Source organism: Nicotiana tabacum, chromosome 12 (assembly GCF_000715075.1).
Source record: "Nicotiana tabacum cultivar K326 chromosome 12, ASM71507v2, whole genome shotgun sequence".
Classification (NCBI taxonomy): Eukaryota; Viridiplantae; Streptophyta; class Magnoliopsida; order Solanales; family Solanaceae; genus Nicotiana; species Nicotiana tabacum.
Genome location: NC_134091.1, coordinates 96,440,777 through 96,457,519, shown reverse-complemented (window position 1 = coordinate 96,457,519; position 16,743 = coordinate 96,440,777). Strand labels below are relative to the sequence as shown.

The 16,743-nt window shown below is 43.3% G+C and overlaps 1 protein-coding gene across 1 annotated transcript; it reads right to left on the bottom strand.

Annotated features, from left to right (window-relative positions):
* Nucleotides 1-2,464: 2,464 nt before the first annotated feature.
* On the bottom strand, nucleotides 2,465-16,510 carry LOC142167284 (uncharacterized). Its single transcript, XM_075227448.1, has 7 exons — nucleotides 16,292-16,510; nucleotides 16,001-16,141; nucleotides 15,722-15,886; nucleotides 14,492-15,250; nucleotides 3,951-4,035; nucleotides 2,830-2,916; nucleotides 2,465-2,736 (listed from the first exon to the last, which is right to left on the bottom strand). The coding sequence occupies exons 1-7, from the start codon at nucleotides 16,508-16,510 to the stop codon at nucleotides 2,465-2,467; spliced, it is 1,728 nt and encodes a 575-aa protein (XP_075083549.1).
* Nucleotides 16,511-16,743: the final 233 nt, after the last annotated feature.

Below are 16,743 nucleotides of genomic sequence, written 5' to 3'. Positions count from 1 at the left end.
TCTTTACTACATAGCATTGATCGACCTCGAGTTACCGACAACAAATCACCTCAAAGTGTTTATTCAATTTCTACAAGAGTCCACGTTTCTCTTTTCTTTTTATTTTTATTTTTTTTATATAAAAGCATTTCTTTTTGGAGCTTGAGTTTCTTCGTATATATACAACTTTGAGGAACCATATTTGTTTCTTCTACATACAGTGTCAATCTTTCCAATCTCCACTTTGTACCGGCACCCCCAACTTAGGCTTTTAGCCTCATTCTTACTCGTTCAAGGAGTTTTAGGTTCAAAAGAAGGAATTATTTCACAATGGGGTAGAGGTTTGTAATGTGGTAACCAAAGAAAAGGTTAAAGGCTCAACGGGGGTAACTAGGGTAATTTATGTACCGGGGAGGTCAATTTTTGGTCAAACTTAGCTAGCAGTCACAAAGATAGCCTATGATCATCTCAGCATCCAACCATTAGCCTGAGATTTGCACAAAGAAACCAACCGGGCAAGTTCTAGACATCACAAGTTAAGCATGCGCATTATTTACACAAATCCTCACTCACTCACGACGCATGAACTGTTCGATTCAACATAGTTTCAGCCCTCAAGTGAATGCAAGGCAACTCACAGCTTTTATCACATGATAAGTAAGATTCTGAGTAAACATAAAGTCAAAGAGCGAGCCTCAAGTTCACTAGAATGACTAACCGTACAAAGTCAAAGAAGGAAGGGTACAATTTATTCACCAAAAATTTTCTTACATGCTTGAAACTAGAGGGATTTATGAAAAAGGGATTTCATACAAATATTTACACAAAATATCTACCCCACCCCCAACTGTAAGAGCATGCATTGTCCCCAATCCATAAAAAATGAAAAGCAAAGTTTAGGGGCTTCCTGGGGCGCACTAGGCACTCGGAGGGTCTGGAGCATGCTGGGCAACTGTGGGATCAACTCCAGACTCTGTAGCACTAGCAAGCAGAACCTCAGAATGTGTGGTAGTGGTCTCTGAGGCTGGAGCAGGAAGCTTCTGCTGTGTGGATGAAGCAGGAGTTTGGGAGCTACTGGACTCTCCCAGTGATGCCTGTGGGGTAGCTGGATGTGCCCTGGTGACCATGTCAGCAAGTGAATGTGCAATTGCTTTCTGCACGTCTGCTTCCTTTGCAACCTGAGCCTTTGTAGAAGCATCCTCTGTAGAAGAAGCCACTTGCTTACCCTTATAGTCCCGCTGACCCTCAGTTTCCTCTGCCAATGCTTCCTCATCAGTTTCCTCATCTTCAGTCGCTCCGTCATCAGATTCTCCTTCCGACTCTCCGGAATCCTCCTCTGAAGGAGTGTCAATGTGGACAATGGTAGTTGGAGTCTTTGAAGTCTCCGCACCTTGTGCCTCCGGGTCTGTCATGAGGTTGGAGAAGTCCAAATTTAGGCCCGAAATGGAGGTGCCTATACCCTGCTCACCGCCCTCCGGAAGGAGAGAAGTCAAATCGAACTCTAAGTTCTGCAGCTTGTGAAGCTATGTTTTCAGCTTAGTAACATCTTTCCTAAGCTGTGGCATATCTCCAACCTCGCCTCGCTCGACCTTTTCAAGTCGCACTTCAAAGCGCGTAAGGCGATCTTCATATGATTTATGTTGTTGTTGAAGCGCACTCATTGATGCTTGGATGGGACCCAATGCTTGCTTGATGAGTTTTGGTAGTTTCTTTGTCAGCAGGTCTACCTTGGCGCTAGCATGCTGGGCTAGTAGACCCAGCTTTGCGATAGCTCACAAGGAAAAAGTTGGTTGTGCACTGCTTGGCTGAGGCTGAGGAGTGGCTGAGGAATCAGCGGGAGCAGCAGGTGTAACAGGAGTGTCAGGCATTGATGGGAGAGCAGGTGCAGGTGCTGGTGAGTCTGATGCATTAGGGAATGAAGTCTTGAGCTGGATGTTCGTCTCCTTGTCTACTGCATCACTTAGCCGAGTGATGTCAATGCACTGAAGAGCCTTCTCTATACGATCATGCTTAGGGATAGGTGGGACGCTTATAGCTTTGCAAAGAGTCGTGATCAAACATGGGAAAGAAAGAGAGGTTTGCTTTGGGTATGCCCTGATTCCCAGCTCCTTGAAGATAATGTGTCCCACATCAATCTTGATGTCCGACATGATGCATGCAATTTGAGGGCCTTTTCAATGTTGATGTCTGTCTCATTCCTAGTCGGCATCAGACGAGAGCAAACAAAGCTGAGCTAATATCGGGCCTCCTGGGTGAAATCCCGTTTGTAAATCTTGTGGCGCGGGTCAATCCAGGAAGGGGTTCCCTTTGCTATGATAGATGCTATCCAAGCACACTCGTTATCTTTGTTGGTTACTTTTGCATCATATTCAGCTAAGCCTGACAACCAGTCCTCAAAGAATAGATCATTGATTGTGCCTGCGTCACATAGAACCTGAACTTCTCGAACTAGAACGGAGTCCAAAAATATCCTATTCCGCTTTTGCTAAGCATTTCTTGAGGCAGCATAAGAAGCATAGAACTCCCTAACAAGTGTTTCATTGTAATCATCTAGCGCATCCATGAAGAATCCCCATTTCCTCTTCTGAATGTTTTCAATTATGTGAGGGTAGTTCTCTTTCAGACCATTCAGGCTTAACTTCTTCTCCTCGAGAATGTTTCTCTTTTTTATCCCCTCTTTGTATAGGTTCCATGAGCCTGGGACCCCAAACCTCGAATCTTCCCCGCTCTTCCGTCTTGCTTTAGCTTGTAGGTCAACTGATGGCAGGATGTCCGTCTATGCCCCCTCCTCTTCAGATTGGGAGGAGTGCTCAGAAGTATTGCGGGTGGTTTCTGGCCATTGACATTTACACTGTTGTGCTTGTTGGTTTGGAGCAGCTCTTTTCTTTCCACGAGCAGGTGGTAATCGCATTGCAATAGATTTCCTTGGTTCCATTCCTGCAATAAAACAGTGTGTGAGTGGTGGGCATAGCATAAAAAGTATGTGGAGGAAAAATAACATAGATAAACAATTTATGTGATGGGTTATGCAGTCGTATACCCACTATGCGGACCGCAAACTTATTGCAGAATTTCACACCCCAAACTTAAGGGAATATGCGATCGCAAAAACCACCGCAAAGGGATCGCAGAATTGCACACACAAAAGGCAGTTTAACTGATTGTATTTGCGGTAGCTATGCGGTCCGCAAAACACATTTGCGACCGCATAAGCGGTCGCATAAGTTCAATTCACTAGGCCTTCTAGGGTCTTGTTTGTGATGACTTTGCGGATCGCAACCCAATTATGCGGGCCGCAAAGATCATCTTCTTCGGCCAACAATGGTCAAGCCTCCCACCTACACAATTCCCTACACTCGCAGGCAAAAATTTAACCACCAATCTCCCACACAGGTACCCACCGCACATGTTTGAGAAAAAAACGAGATATGGAGTTCAAATGATGGAGATTATGCAATGAATCCACAAGAAAAAGAAGATAAAAAAAGTGAAAGAGTCACATACCAGATATCGGAGTAAGACGAATGTGAAATCTGAGTTATGAGCGAGGTAAATTCCTTAATTCCGATCCTTGATATGTGATCTGTGTGCGTGATTAAAATGTTTTTGTCTTTTCTTTCGTTTCTTTTGTTTTTGTGTTTTTGATTTTGTGAGAGTTGTTAAGTGTTTGTGTATGAGTGGGATTGACAGTATGCGAAGGGTTAAGGATTTATACCTGGACATTTTGCGATGGGCAAGTAGTCGCATAACACATTATGCGGTCGCATATGTGTTATGCGATGATTTTAGAGCTGAGTTATTTTAGCTCCATTTTGCGATGCATTCTGCGGTCGCATAACTGCTATGCGAACCGCAGAACTTGAACTCTTACTGCAATTTTCAGACCCAAATTCCCCAAATTCTCTGATCGTGTCTGCGACCACTATGCGGTTCGCAAAGTCATTATGCGACCGCATAGTTGTCGAAAACACCTGATCCACCATTTGTTTTTTCTTTAGTCCTTGCACTCTGTTTCATGGTAAATTGGGCTACCTGCACTCTAATACACACGTCAACCTGTTCAATCACTGACAACTAAAAAAAAAAATTACCAGACATGGGTTGCCTCCCAAGAAGCACTTGATTTAACGTCGCGGCACGACGATGTTGGTCCCTTTTGGGCTACTCAGTGGTGGGGGTTGGACTATCCTTGAGAGCAATTTTGTTACACCCTATATTTTCGTATGTAAAAATGCGTCGTAAGTAAACTAATGTAGGACAAAAAAATGAGATAATATTTAAAAGTATTTAAAGTAAGTTAATCATGTTACCTCTGAGGTTACAAATATTGAAGATCATGAACAACAAGTACAAAGAGGGTTGGACAGTTCAGAAGCTAAAGCAATTAAATAAAACAATGTTTCATCAAAAGTCGACAAGTTGGGAATGTTATAACATGTACCTTTGGGGTGAGACTAGGGTTATTAACATGATAAAGAGATTATGTTATGATTTATATTAGTCGTATTACATCCGTGTGTTATGTTTTTAAGTCAAGCGAGTTGTGGAACAAAAGTCGATGAAAGTCATCACAAGTTACATTCATAAGTTTTACTGAAACTTTGGGTCAAATGTAACTGCAATTTTCTCCCAATATACTTAGAGTTATGGTGTGTTCCACCCATCAAATTAAAGATCTATGAGTCTATTTTCCAACTCATTAAACCATTTGTCAATACGACATCGGAGTAGAGAGATATGTGCATTTTTGCAATACTGCGCAAGCTGCTAGGTGACAAGTAGGTGTGTCACCTACTTGCTTAAATGAAAGCCCAAAAATGGGCCATTTCGGGTCGTCCAAAGAGGCCTTTTAAGGGCCTATTTTCTTCATATATTAGACTTAAAATAGAGCATAATAACCAGACATAAGCTCTGCAAAGAATCCTCCCAAAATTTCCCACAAACCCTAATTGATTTTCTCTCCCTTTCAAGTTCCAATTGGAGGTAAAACTTAGAGTTTGAAGAACCAAGATAGGAGCTGAGTTATCCAACAAATAAGGTGAGTTTACTGCTCTCTTTCATCCATTTTTTCTTCTGTAAATTCATGGTAAGTCGTTCTATACTTGTAAGAACTCACGGGATGGTGATCGGAAGCCGTGAGTTCGAGTTATTCACTTGTAGCGGACTGTTTTGTGGACTGTTTTGTGTTGCTGTTGGGCTGCGTGTTTTATTACTATTTTGTGGAGTTTTGGAGGAGGAAGGGGGTTTATAAACACCATATAAATGTAGGGTGGTTGGCTGGTCGTTCGTCATAACATTTTCGGGTCGTTTGACACTACTACGGTGGTCGTTTTGTGTACGAAGAGATTGGGGTGTGTTGGGCTGTTTTGTAGTATTTGATGGTGTATATAGGGCTGGAAAATGATGTATATATGTTGTTATTGTTCTGTCCTTGTATTGTTGGTGTTATCTTAAAGTTGGAGGAAGGGCATATTATAGGGGAGATGCTGCCCGTTTTAATACAAAATAGGTTTGTCGTTCGTTGTGCGATAGTTGTACCTTTCGTAACTTAACGATAGTATTATTATCATTCTTGTAGATTAAGGTGCGAAGAGGTGAGTTCAACTTGGTGATTGAAAAGATTGTGATAAGGTATGTTAAGGCTAAGCCTTCCTTCATTTTGGCATGATCTCGTAGCTACATGTGTTAGTAATCAGACAAAAAGAGAAGTTCATATTCATGAATTTATTCACACTATTCTAGTCTCATAAGTTACAATATTATTCCTTATCGAGATTCTATATTCAATATAGTATTGTCTTCTTCCAGTCAAGAGAGCAGCAAGCCTATATATGCAGTATTACAGTATTTTCATTACCATCGAGCTATAATCGATGGGCAGGCCCCTATTGGGCAACCTCTGATCAGATGGAAAGTTATATACCGAGCCTACTGTGGCCGAGCGCCTATGAGCGAGCCCAGCATGGTCGAGATACATAGCCTAGTATGGCCGAGCGCCTATAAGCGAGCCTACTATGGCAGAGCAGTTATATATACCGAGCCTTATAAGGCCGTACAATTATTTTACTTACTATATTGAAGGAGTTGAGTCAGTATCAGCAGGTAAGTATATCTCCAGATCATCTTTGACTCCCAGTTAATTTCAGTTATCATATTATCAGTTCAGTTTCAGATTTCAGTTATTTTATTGCCTTACATACTCGGTACATTATTTCGTACTGACGTCCCTTTTTTGGGGCGCTGCATTTCATGCGTGCAGGTTCAGACAGACAGACGGGTAGACCTCCTCAGTAGGTGTTTTCCGAGTTCCGCCTGATCGGTAAGCTCCACGTCTTTCGGAGTTGCCAGGACTAGAGTTTTGTGTACATCTTATGTATATCTGTATATATGTTATGGGTAGGTCGGGGCCCTGTTCCGATCACAGTACATCTATCAGTAGAGGCTTGTAGGCATATCCTGTTGGTTAGTGCATTATGTTGGGTTTGTATAAATTGGTGGTTTGTCAGCTGTAGTAGCTATGACGGCCTTGTCGGCCTAGCTTTATATTGATATTTAGTTAGTGCTAATTTCCATTCAGTTTTATATTTTGCTTCGCAAATTGTCTTGCAAGGTGGCCCCATGGCCAAAGTATGACATTATGTGTTCAGAGTCCCTTAGTCGCAATTTGGTACGCCAGGTTAGGTGAGGCACGGGGTGCTTGTCTCGCTCCTAGGTTCGGGGCGTGACAAACTTGGTATCAGAGCAGTTCTGTCCTAGGGAGTCTACAAGCCGTGTCTAGTAGGGTCTTGTTTATAGATGTGTTGTGCACCACATTATATAAGCAAGGAACTACAGGGCATTTAGGAGTTGGTTACACTTCTTTGAAATCTAAATCGTGCTATAGAACTGAGTTATAGGAAATTTGAATTAAACTTATGTGTTGGTGTTTGCATGCACAGATGACGGTGACTAGGAACACTACGGCTAGCCAGAGGAGAGATACAGTAGTAGGTGAGGGGACCAACAGGGTACCCCCAGTAGATGGGGCCCAGTCTGAGGCTCAAGGGGAGACCCCTACTCAGCCATTACCGGCTCCTCCACCAACTACGGAGATTCCTAGGGAAACCGCACATCCAGTTCCCCCTCCACTTCCATCAGATCAGGACTTAAGGAGTGCGGTGCATTTGTTGACACAGTTGGTAGCTACCCAGCAACATGCTAGGGCATCAGCTAGTGCAGGAACTTCTGAGGGGTCTGGGAGTTCAAGGGTCCGAGAGTTTATTGCTTTGAGTCCCCCAGAGTTCACGGGGACAGATCAGAGGGAGGACCCGCAGGATTTCATAGATCAGCTTCACAGGATCTTTCGTGTTATGCATGCCACGGAGAAAGAGGCAGTTGAGCTAGCAGCTTTTCGACTCCGAGATATAGCCATCCTTTGGTATGAGGGATGGGAGAGGTCCAGGGGACGTGATACACCTCCAGCTATTTGGGAGAATTTTTCAGATGCTTTCCTTGACCAGTACTTACCGCGGGAGATCCGACAGGCTCGAGTCGATCAGTTTCTAGCCCTCAAGCAGGGTAATATGAGTGTTCGAGAGTATAGTCTCCGTTTTGACTCATTGGCCAGATATGCACCATCCATAGTTTCTACTATGCGGGACAGGATTCACAGGTTTATAGCAGGGTTAGCCCCAGAGTTAACCGAGGCATGTGCCACCGCTGCATTGCAGGATAGTATGGATATCTCCCGGATTCAGGCATTCGCCCAGAATATAGAAAGGGGTAGGCGTCGGCAGCAGGGTACAGAGAGGGCTGAGCAAGGGCAACGTAAGAGGATGAGATTTCCCAGGTCTCAGGAGCAATCTCAGGGTAGTTATAGGACCCAGTACTTCGGACGGCCACCTAGGCCTCCGCCACCTCAGTTACAGGGTTACGGGTATGATCGCTATACTCAGTCAGGACCAGGTGAGAGCTCACGGGCGTCGGGTTTGCAGCGACAACGAGGTTCTGCGCAGACATGGTCATTTCCTCCGCGGTGTGACATCTGTGGTAGAGGACACTTGGGTCAATGCCGAGCAGGTTCTGATGCTTGTTATACATGTGGGCGTCCAGGGCATATGATGCGAGATTGCCCAAATAGAGATTCTGGGGGAATGGCACAACCAGCGAGTTCAGCAACAGGATCGTCTATGTCCGTGCATCCTTCAAGGCGTGAGTCTCAGTCTTCGGTTGGTAGAGGTCGAGGCAGAGGTAGAGGTTCCAGTTCAAGTGGTAATCAGAACCGTATCTATGCTTTAGCGGGTCGACAGGACCAGGAGTCTTCACCAGACGTTGTGACAGGTATATTAACCATTTGCTCTCACGATGCTTATGCTTTGATAGACCCAGGATCTACTTTATCATATATTACCCCATTTGTCGCGAGGAAGTTTGGTATAGTGCCTGAAATACTAAGTGATCCTTTTGCGGTATCTACACCGGTCGGAGAATCGATTATTGCTAGACAGGTTTACCGAGGTTGTACGGTGACAATTTGTAGTCGTCAGACCTCAGCTGACCTAGTTGAGCTAGAGATGATGGACTTTGATGCTATCATGGGCATGGACTGGTTGGCAGCTTGCTATGCCACAGTTGATTGCCGAGCAAAGGTAGCCAAATTTCATTTTCCGGGTGAGCCAGTCCTTGAATGGGTAGGTAATACACCAACACCCAGAGGTAGGTTTATTTCCTATCTGAAGGCGAGGAAAATGATCGCAAAAGGGTGCATTTATCATATTGTGCGAGTTAAGATGCAGATGCTGAGATACCTACACTTCAGTCTATTCCCATAGTCAAAGAGTATGCAGATGTGTTTCCAGATGAGCTTCCAGGTATTCCTCCAGAGCGAGAGATTGATTTTAGCATCGATTTGCTTCCAGGAACTCAACCAATATCCGTCCCTCCGTATAGAATGGCACCTGCCGAATTGAAGGAGTTGAAGGAGCAGTTAAAAGATTTGCTGGAGAAAGGTTACATTAGGCCCAGTACCTCACCTTGGGGTGCACCGGTACTATTTGTGCGGAAGAAAGACGGCTCGCTGAGGATGTGTATCGATTATAGGCAGTTGAACAAGGTAACTATTAAGAATAAGTATCCACTTCCAAGGATCGATGACTTGTTTGATCAGTTACAGGGAGCTAGATGCTTTTCCAAGATTGATTTGAGGTCGGGGTACCACCAGGTCAGAGTTCGGGAAAAAGATATTCCGAAGACAGCCTTCAGGACCCGATATGGCCACTTCGAGTTCCTTGTCATGTCCTTCGGGTTGACTAATGCACCCGCTGTATTTATGGACTTGATGAATAGCCTATTCCGGCCATTTTTAGATCTGTTCGTGATAGTATTTATTGATGATATTCTGGTTTATTCCCGTTCAGAGGATGAGCATGCGGACCACCTGCGAGCGGTACTCCAAACCCTCCGTGATCGTAAGTTGTATGCTAAGTTTTCTAAATGTGAGTTCTGGTTGAAGTCTGTAGCATTCTTGGGGCATATTGTATCAGATGAAGGGATAAAGGTGGACACTCAGAAGATTGAGGCCGTGAAATCTTGGCCTAGACCTACCACTCCGACAGAGGTTCGTAGCTTTCTAGGCTTAGCAGGATACTATCGGAGGTTCGTAGAGGGTTTTTCTTCCCTTTCGGCACCATTGACGAAGTTGACACAGAAGTTTCAATGGACAGAGGCTTGTGAGCGGAGTTTCCAAGAGCTTAAGAACAAGTTGACCTCAGCTCCAGTTCTAACACTTCCAGAGGGTCTAGAGGGTTATGCCGTGTATTGTGATGCATCAGGTGTCGGGTTAGGATGTGTCCTGATGCAACATGGGAAGGTAATTGCATATGCTTCAAGGCAGTTGAGGAAGCACGAGAGGAATTATCCGACCCTCGACCTCGAGTTAGCTGCGGTTGTCCATGCACTTAAGATATGGCGGCATTATTTATATGGTGTTCATGTTGATATATTTACTGATCATAAAAGCCTACAATATATTTTCAAGCAGAAAGAGTTGAATTTGCGACAGAGGCGATGGCTTGAGTTATTGAAAGATTACGATGTTAACATTCTCTACCATCCAGGGAAAGCTAATGTTGTAGCAGATGCCTTAAGTCGCCGATCTATGGGTAGCTTAGCACATGTAGAGCCCGAGAAAAGACAATTAGCTAGAGATATTCATCAATTGGCTTCGTTGGGGGTTCGGTTAGTAGATTCTGAGGATGGTGGAGTTGTAATCCAAAACACTGCAAAACCATCCCTCATAGCTGAAGTCAAGGAAAGGCAGTACGAGGACCCAGAGTTGGTCGAGTTGAGAGAGCGAGTTCCGCAGCAGAAGAAGCCATTGTTAGAGCTCAAGGGAGATGGGGTTCTCAGATACAAGGGTCGTTTGTGTGTTCCAGATGTAGCAGGGCTACGAGACAGGATTATGTCAGAGGCACATTATTCATGGTATTCCATCCACCCTGGATCGACGAAGATGTATCATGACATTAAGGATATGTACTGGTGGAATGATATGAAGAAGAACATTGCTGAGTTTGTCGCCCAATGTACTAGTTGCCAGCAAGTGAAGGTAGAACACCAGAAGCCCGGAGGGCTAATGCAGACTATAGAGATCCCGACATGGAAATGGGAGGCGATAAACATGGACTTTATCATGGGTTTACCTCGTTCTAATTGTAAGTTCGATTCCATATGGGTGATAGTCGATAGGCTCACGAAATCAGCTCACTTCCTACCGGTCAGATCTACATATACAGCAGAAGATTATGCAAAGTTATATATTAAGGAGATAGTGCGGCTACACGGAGTACCAGTTTCTATTATATCTGACCGTGGGGCTCAGTTTACAGCACATTTTTGGAGGTCATTTCAGAGAGGTCTAGGGACTCAGGTGAATCTCAGCACAGCTTTTCATCCACAGACTGATGGACAAGCCGAGCGCACAATTCAGACGCTCGAGGATATGTTACGAGTATGTGTGTTGGATTTTAAAAGAAGTTGGGATGAACATCTACCTCTTATCGAGTTTGCATATAATAACAGTTACCACTCCAGTATCCAGATGGCTCCGTACGAGGCTTTGTATGGGCGTAAGTGCAGATCTCCTATAGGGTGGTTTGATGTTGGAGAATCTGGGTTACATGGGCCAGACCTGGTTCAGCAGGCCATAGAGAAAGTAAAGGTTATCTGGGAGCGACTGTTGATAGCTCAGAGTCGTCAGAAGTCATATTTTGACGTGCGGCGACGAGACTTAGAGTTCAGGATTAATGACTGGGTATTCTTAAAGGTATCACCTATGAAGGGCGTGATGAGGTTTGGCAAGAAAGGAAAGCTTAGCCCACGGTATATTGGGCCTTATAGGATCATTCGGAGAGTGGGCCAACTAGCTTATGAGTTAGAGTTGCCCTCAGAATTGGAGTCTGTCCATCCGGTTTTTCACGTATCTATGCTACGGAAGTGCATTGGCGATCCTACCCGAGTGGTGCCCACGGATGATGTACAGATTACAGAGGACTTGTCATACGAGGAAATTCCAGTTGCCATCCTAGACCGACAAATCCGCAATCTACGAAATAAGGAGGTAGCTTCCGTAAAGGTTTTATGGAGGAGCAAGAATGTAGAAGAGATGACGTGGGAATCGGAGGAAGAAATGAAGTCTAAATACCCCCACCTATTTCAAAATGAAGATATGGTTCGAGATGGGACGCTACAACATAGCTCTATGTAGGCTAGCAGGTCATCAGGTAAGCTTTTATTTTTCACTTTCAATATTTATGATTTACGGTCGGTGAGGCAAATTGCTACTATTTATAAAGATTGGCCATGTGTGGCATGCATAGTATGTTTCTGGCTACGTGCAGGTTGGTTTTAACCTAGTGTACGAAGGATACTCTGGAAAAAGTTTCCAAAGTCTCCAAGAGTAAACATTCGAGGACGAATGTTCCCAAGGGGGAGTGATGTTACACCCTATATTTTCGTATGTAAAAATGCGTCGTAAGTAAACTAATGTAGGACAAAAAAATGAGATAATATTTAAAAGTATTTAAAGTAAGTTAATCATGTTACCTCTGAGGTTACAAATATTGAAGATCATGAACAACAAGTACAAAGAGGGTTGGACAGTTCAGAAGCTAAAGCAATTAAATAAAACAATGTTTCATCAAAAGTCGACAAGTTGGGAATGTTATAACATGTACCTTTGGGGTGAGACTAGGGTGATTAACATGATAAAGAGATTATGTTATGATTTATATTAGTCGTATTACATCCGTGTGTTATGTTTTTAAGTCAAGCGAGTTGTGGAACAAAAGTCGATGAAAGTCATCACAAGTTACATTCATAAGTTTTACTGAAACTTTGGGTCAAATGTAACTGCAATTTTCTCCCAATATACTTAGAGTTATGGTGTGTTCCACCCATCAAATTAAAGATCTATGAGTCTATTTTCCAACTCATTAAACCATTTGTCAATACGACATCGGAGTAGAGAGATATGTGCATTTTTGCGATACTGCGCAAGCTGCTAGGTGACAAGTAGGTGTGTCACCTACTTGCTTAAATGAAAGCCCAAAAATGGGCCATTTCGGGTCGTCCAAAGAGGCCTTTTAAGGGCCTATTTTCTTCATATATTAGACTTAAAATAGAGCATAATAACCAGACATAAGCTCTGCAAAGAATCCTCCCAAAAATTTCCCACAAACCCTAATTGATTTTCTCTCCCTTTCAAGTTCCAATTGGAGGTAAAACTTAGAGTTTGAAGAACCAAGATAGGAGCTGAGTTATCCAACAAATAAGGTGAGTTTACTGCTCTATTTCATCCATTTTTTCTTCTGTAAATTCATGGTAAGTCGTTCTATACTTGTAAGAACTCACGGGATGGTGATCGGAAGCCGTGAGTTCGAGTTATTCACTTGTAGCGGACTGTTTTGTGGACTGTTTTGTGTTGCTGTTGGGCTGCGTGTTTTATTACTATTTTGTGGAGTTTTGGAGGAGGAAGGGGGTTTATAAACACCATATAAATGTAGGGTGGTTGGCTGGTCGTTCGTCATAACATTTTCGGGTCGTTTGACACTACTACGGTGGTCGTTTTGTGTACGAAGAGATTGGGGTGTGTTGGGCTATTTTGTAGTATTTGATGGTGTATATAGGGCTGGAAAATGATGTATATATGTTGTTATTGTTCTGTCCTTGTATTGTTGGTGTTATCTTGAAGTTGGAGGAAGGGCATATTATAGGGGAGATGCTGCCCGTTTTAATACAAAATAGGTTTGTCGTTCGTTGTGCGATAGTTGTACCTTTCGTAACTTAACGATAGTATTATTATCATTCTTGTAGATTAAGGTGCGAAGAGGTGAGTTCAACTTGGTGATTGAAAAGATTGTGATAAGGTATGTTAAGGCTAAGCCTTCCTTCATTTTGGCATGATCTCGTAGCTACATGTGTTAGTAATCAGACAAAAAGAGAAGTTCATATTCATGAATTTATTCACACTATTCTAGTCTCATAAGTTACAATATTATTCCTTATCGAGATTCTATATTCAATATAGTATTGTCTTCTTCCAGTCAAGAGAGCAGCAAGCCTATATATGCAGTATTACAGTATTTTCATTACCATCGAGCTATAATCGATGGGCAGGCCCCTATTGGGCAACCTCTGATCAGATGGAAAGTTATATACCGAGCCTACTGTGGCCGAGCGCCTATGAGCGAGCCCAGCATGGTCGAGATACATAGCCTAGTATGGCTGAGCGCCTATAAGCGAGCCTACTATGGCAGAGCAGTTATATATACCGAGCCTTATAAGGCCGTACAATTATTTTACTTACTATATTGAAGGAGTTGAGTCAGTATCAGCAGGTAAGTATATCTCCAGATCATCTTTGACTCCCAGTTAATTTCAGTTATCATATTATCAGTTCAGTTTCAAATTTCAGTTATTTTATTGCCTTACATACTCGGTACATTATTTCGTACTGACGTCCCTTTTTTGGGGGCGCTGCATTTCATGCGTGCAGGTTCAGACAGACAGATGGGTAGACCTCCTCAGTAGGTGTTTTCCGAGTTCCGCCTGATCGGTAAGCTCCACGTCTTTCGGAGTTGCCAGGACTAGAGTTTTGTGTACATCTTATGTATATCTGTATATATGTTATGGGTAGGTCGGGGCCCTGTTCCGATCACAGTACATCTATCAGTAGAGGCTTGTAGGCATATCCTGTTGGTTAGTGCATTATGTTGGGTTTGTATAAATTGGTGGTTTGTCAGCTGTAGTAGCTATGACGGCCTTGTCGGCCTAGCTTTATATTGATATTTAGTTAGTGCTAATTTCCATTCAGTTTTATATTTTGCTTCGCAAATTGTCTTGCAAGGTGGCCCCATGGCCAAAGTATGACATTATGTGTTCAGAGTCCCTTAGTCGCAATTTGGTACGCCAGGTTAGGTGAGGCACGGGGTGCTTGTCTCGCTCCTAGGTTCGGGGCGTGACAAATTTGCTCTACCAAGTGCTTGTCTCCTGTTGTGCCCAGGTAATGCTTAACCCGTTGGCCATTTACTTTGAAAGTTAGAAGTCCGTCCTCCGACTCTAATTCAATAGCACTGTAAGGGGACACATTCACAATTTTGAATGGGCTAGACCATTTGGATCTGAGTTTGCCCAGAAATAACTTGAGTCTCGAGTTGAAGAGCAAGACCAAGTCACCAGATTTGAATTCCCGCTTCAAGATCTTCTTGTCATGAACAAACATCATTCGTTCCTTATACATGGCTGCACTCTCATAGGCATGGTGACGGAATTCTTCCATTTCGTTGACTTGTGTCATTCTTAGATTGGCAGCTTCAGCCCAGCCAAGATTCAACCTTTTCAGAGCCCACATGGCTTTGTGTTCAAGCTCCACGGGCAAATGACACGCCTTACCAAAGACTAACCGGTACGGTGAGGTGCCAATGAAAGTCTTAAATGCGGGGCGATATGCCCATAACGCATCATCTAGCTTCCTTGACCAGTCGGTCCTGTTTGCGTTGACAGCTTTTTCTAGGATGTTTTTAATCTCCCTGTTGGAAACTTCAACTTGACCACTCGACTGAAGATGATAAAGTGTGGCCACCTTGTACTTTACGCCATACTTTTCGAGCAGCCTGGTGAAAGCCTTGTTGCAGAAATGAGAACCACCATCACTAAGGATGGCATGGAGAATACCAAACCGCGTGAAAATGTTCTTCCTTAAGAATGCGGTCACACTCCTTGCCTCATTGTTGGGCTAGGAGATTGCCTCAACCCACTTAAAGACATATTCCACTCCCACCAAGATATATTTCATGCCATAAGAACTCACAAAGGGACCCATGAAATCAATCCCCCACACATCAAAGATCTCGACCTCCATTACAAAATTCATAGGCATCTCATGTCTTTTAGAGATTGATCCTTTCCTTTGACATTGCTCACAAGCCTTGACTATTTGATTCACGTCATGGTAGATAGATGGCCAATAATAGCCACATTCAAGCACTTTCGCGGTCATCTGATTTCCTTCATGATGACCCCCAACCGGGGAGTCATGGCATGCTTTGAGAATTGGAATTACTTCATCTTCCGGAACACATCGCCAAATGATGTTGTCGGCACAAATACGAAACAAGAAGGTATCCTCCCAATAGTATTGCCTACACTCCAGCAAGAACTTTTTCTTTTGATATGTTTCTAATCCATCGGGGACAAGGTCGCTAACCATATAGTTAGCAATATCGGCATACCAAGGAGATAATGTGTCAGACAATGACAATATGTGCTCATCTGGAAAAGCATCATTGATGTCAAAGTTCTCTTTTGGCCTCCTTGCTTGTTCAAGCCTAGATAAGTGATCCGCAAATTGGTTTTCTGTCCCTTTTCGATCCTTGACTTCAAAGTCAAACTCTTGCAACAAAAGGACCCATCGAATCAATCTTGGCTTGGCATCCTTCTTCGCCATAAGATAGCGAAGAGCTACATGATTAGTGTAGACTATCACCTTGGATCCTAACAAATAGGCCCGAAATTTTTCAAAAGCATAGACAATGGCAAGAAATTCTTGCTCGATCACAATATAATTCATTTGAGCACCATTGAGAGTCTTGCTTGCATAGTAGACAGGATGAAGGATTTTGTTATGCTGTTAACCAAGCACCGCCCCAATGGCTACACCACTGGCATCACACATGAGTTCAAATGGAAGAGACCAATCTGGTGTGACAATAATATGTGCCGTGGTGAGCTTTTCTTCCAATTACTCAAATGCTTTGAGACACTTTTCATCAAATACGAACGTAGCATCTTTTTCAAGGAGCTTGCACACGGGGTTTTCAATTTTTGAGAAGTCCTTGATAAAACGCCTATAGAAGCCGGCGTATCCCAAAAGAATTCGGACACCCTTTACTGAAATGGGTGGAGAAAGCTTAGAAATTATTTCAATCTTTGCTCGGTCAACCTCTATGCCTTGTTTGGAAATTTTGTGGCACAAAACAATGCCCTCATCCACCATGAAGTGGCACTTTTCCCAATTTAGTACAAGGTTTGTTTCTTCATATCTTTTGAGCACTTATGTAAGGTTGTCAAGACAATTCTCAAAGGAATCACCCACTACAGAGAAGTCATCCATAAACACTTCTAGGAAATCTTCCACCATGTCCGAGAAAATTGACATCATGCACCGTTGGAAGGTAGCCGGAGCGTTGCATAGCCCAAATGGCATCCGGCTAAAAGCAAAAGTCCCAT

Coding starts and splice junctions, on each gene's coding strand:
- LOC142167284 (XM_075227448.1), bottom strand. CDS start 16,510: ATGGTGGATGAGGGCATTGTTTTGTGCCACAAAATTTCCAAACAAGGC. Junction 15,887..16,000: donor CCTATTTGTTAGGATCCAAG/GTGATAGTCTAC, acceptor TTTGAAGTCAAG/GATCGAAAAGGGACAGAAAA. Junction 2,737..2,829: donor AAACCAACAAGCACAACAGT/GTAAATGTCAAT, acceptor TCCTGCCATCAG/TTGACCTACAAGCTAAAGCA.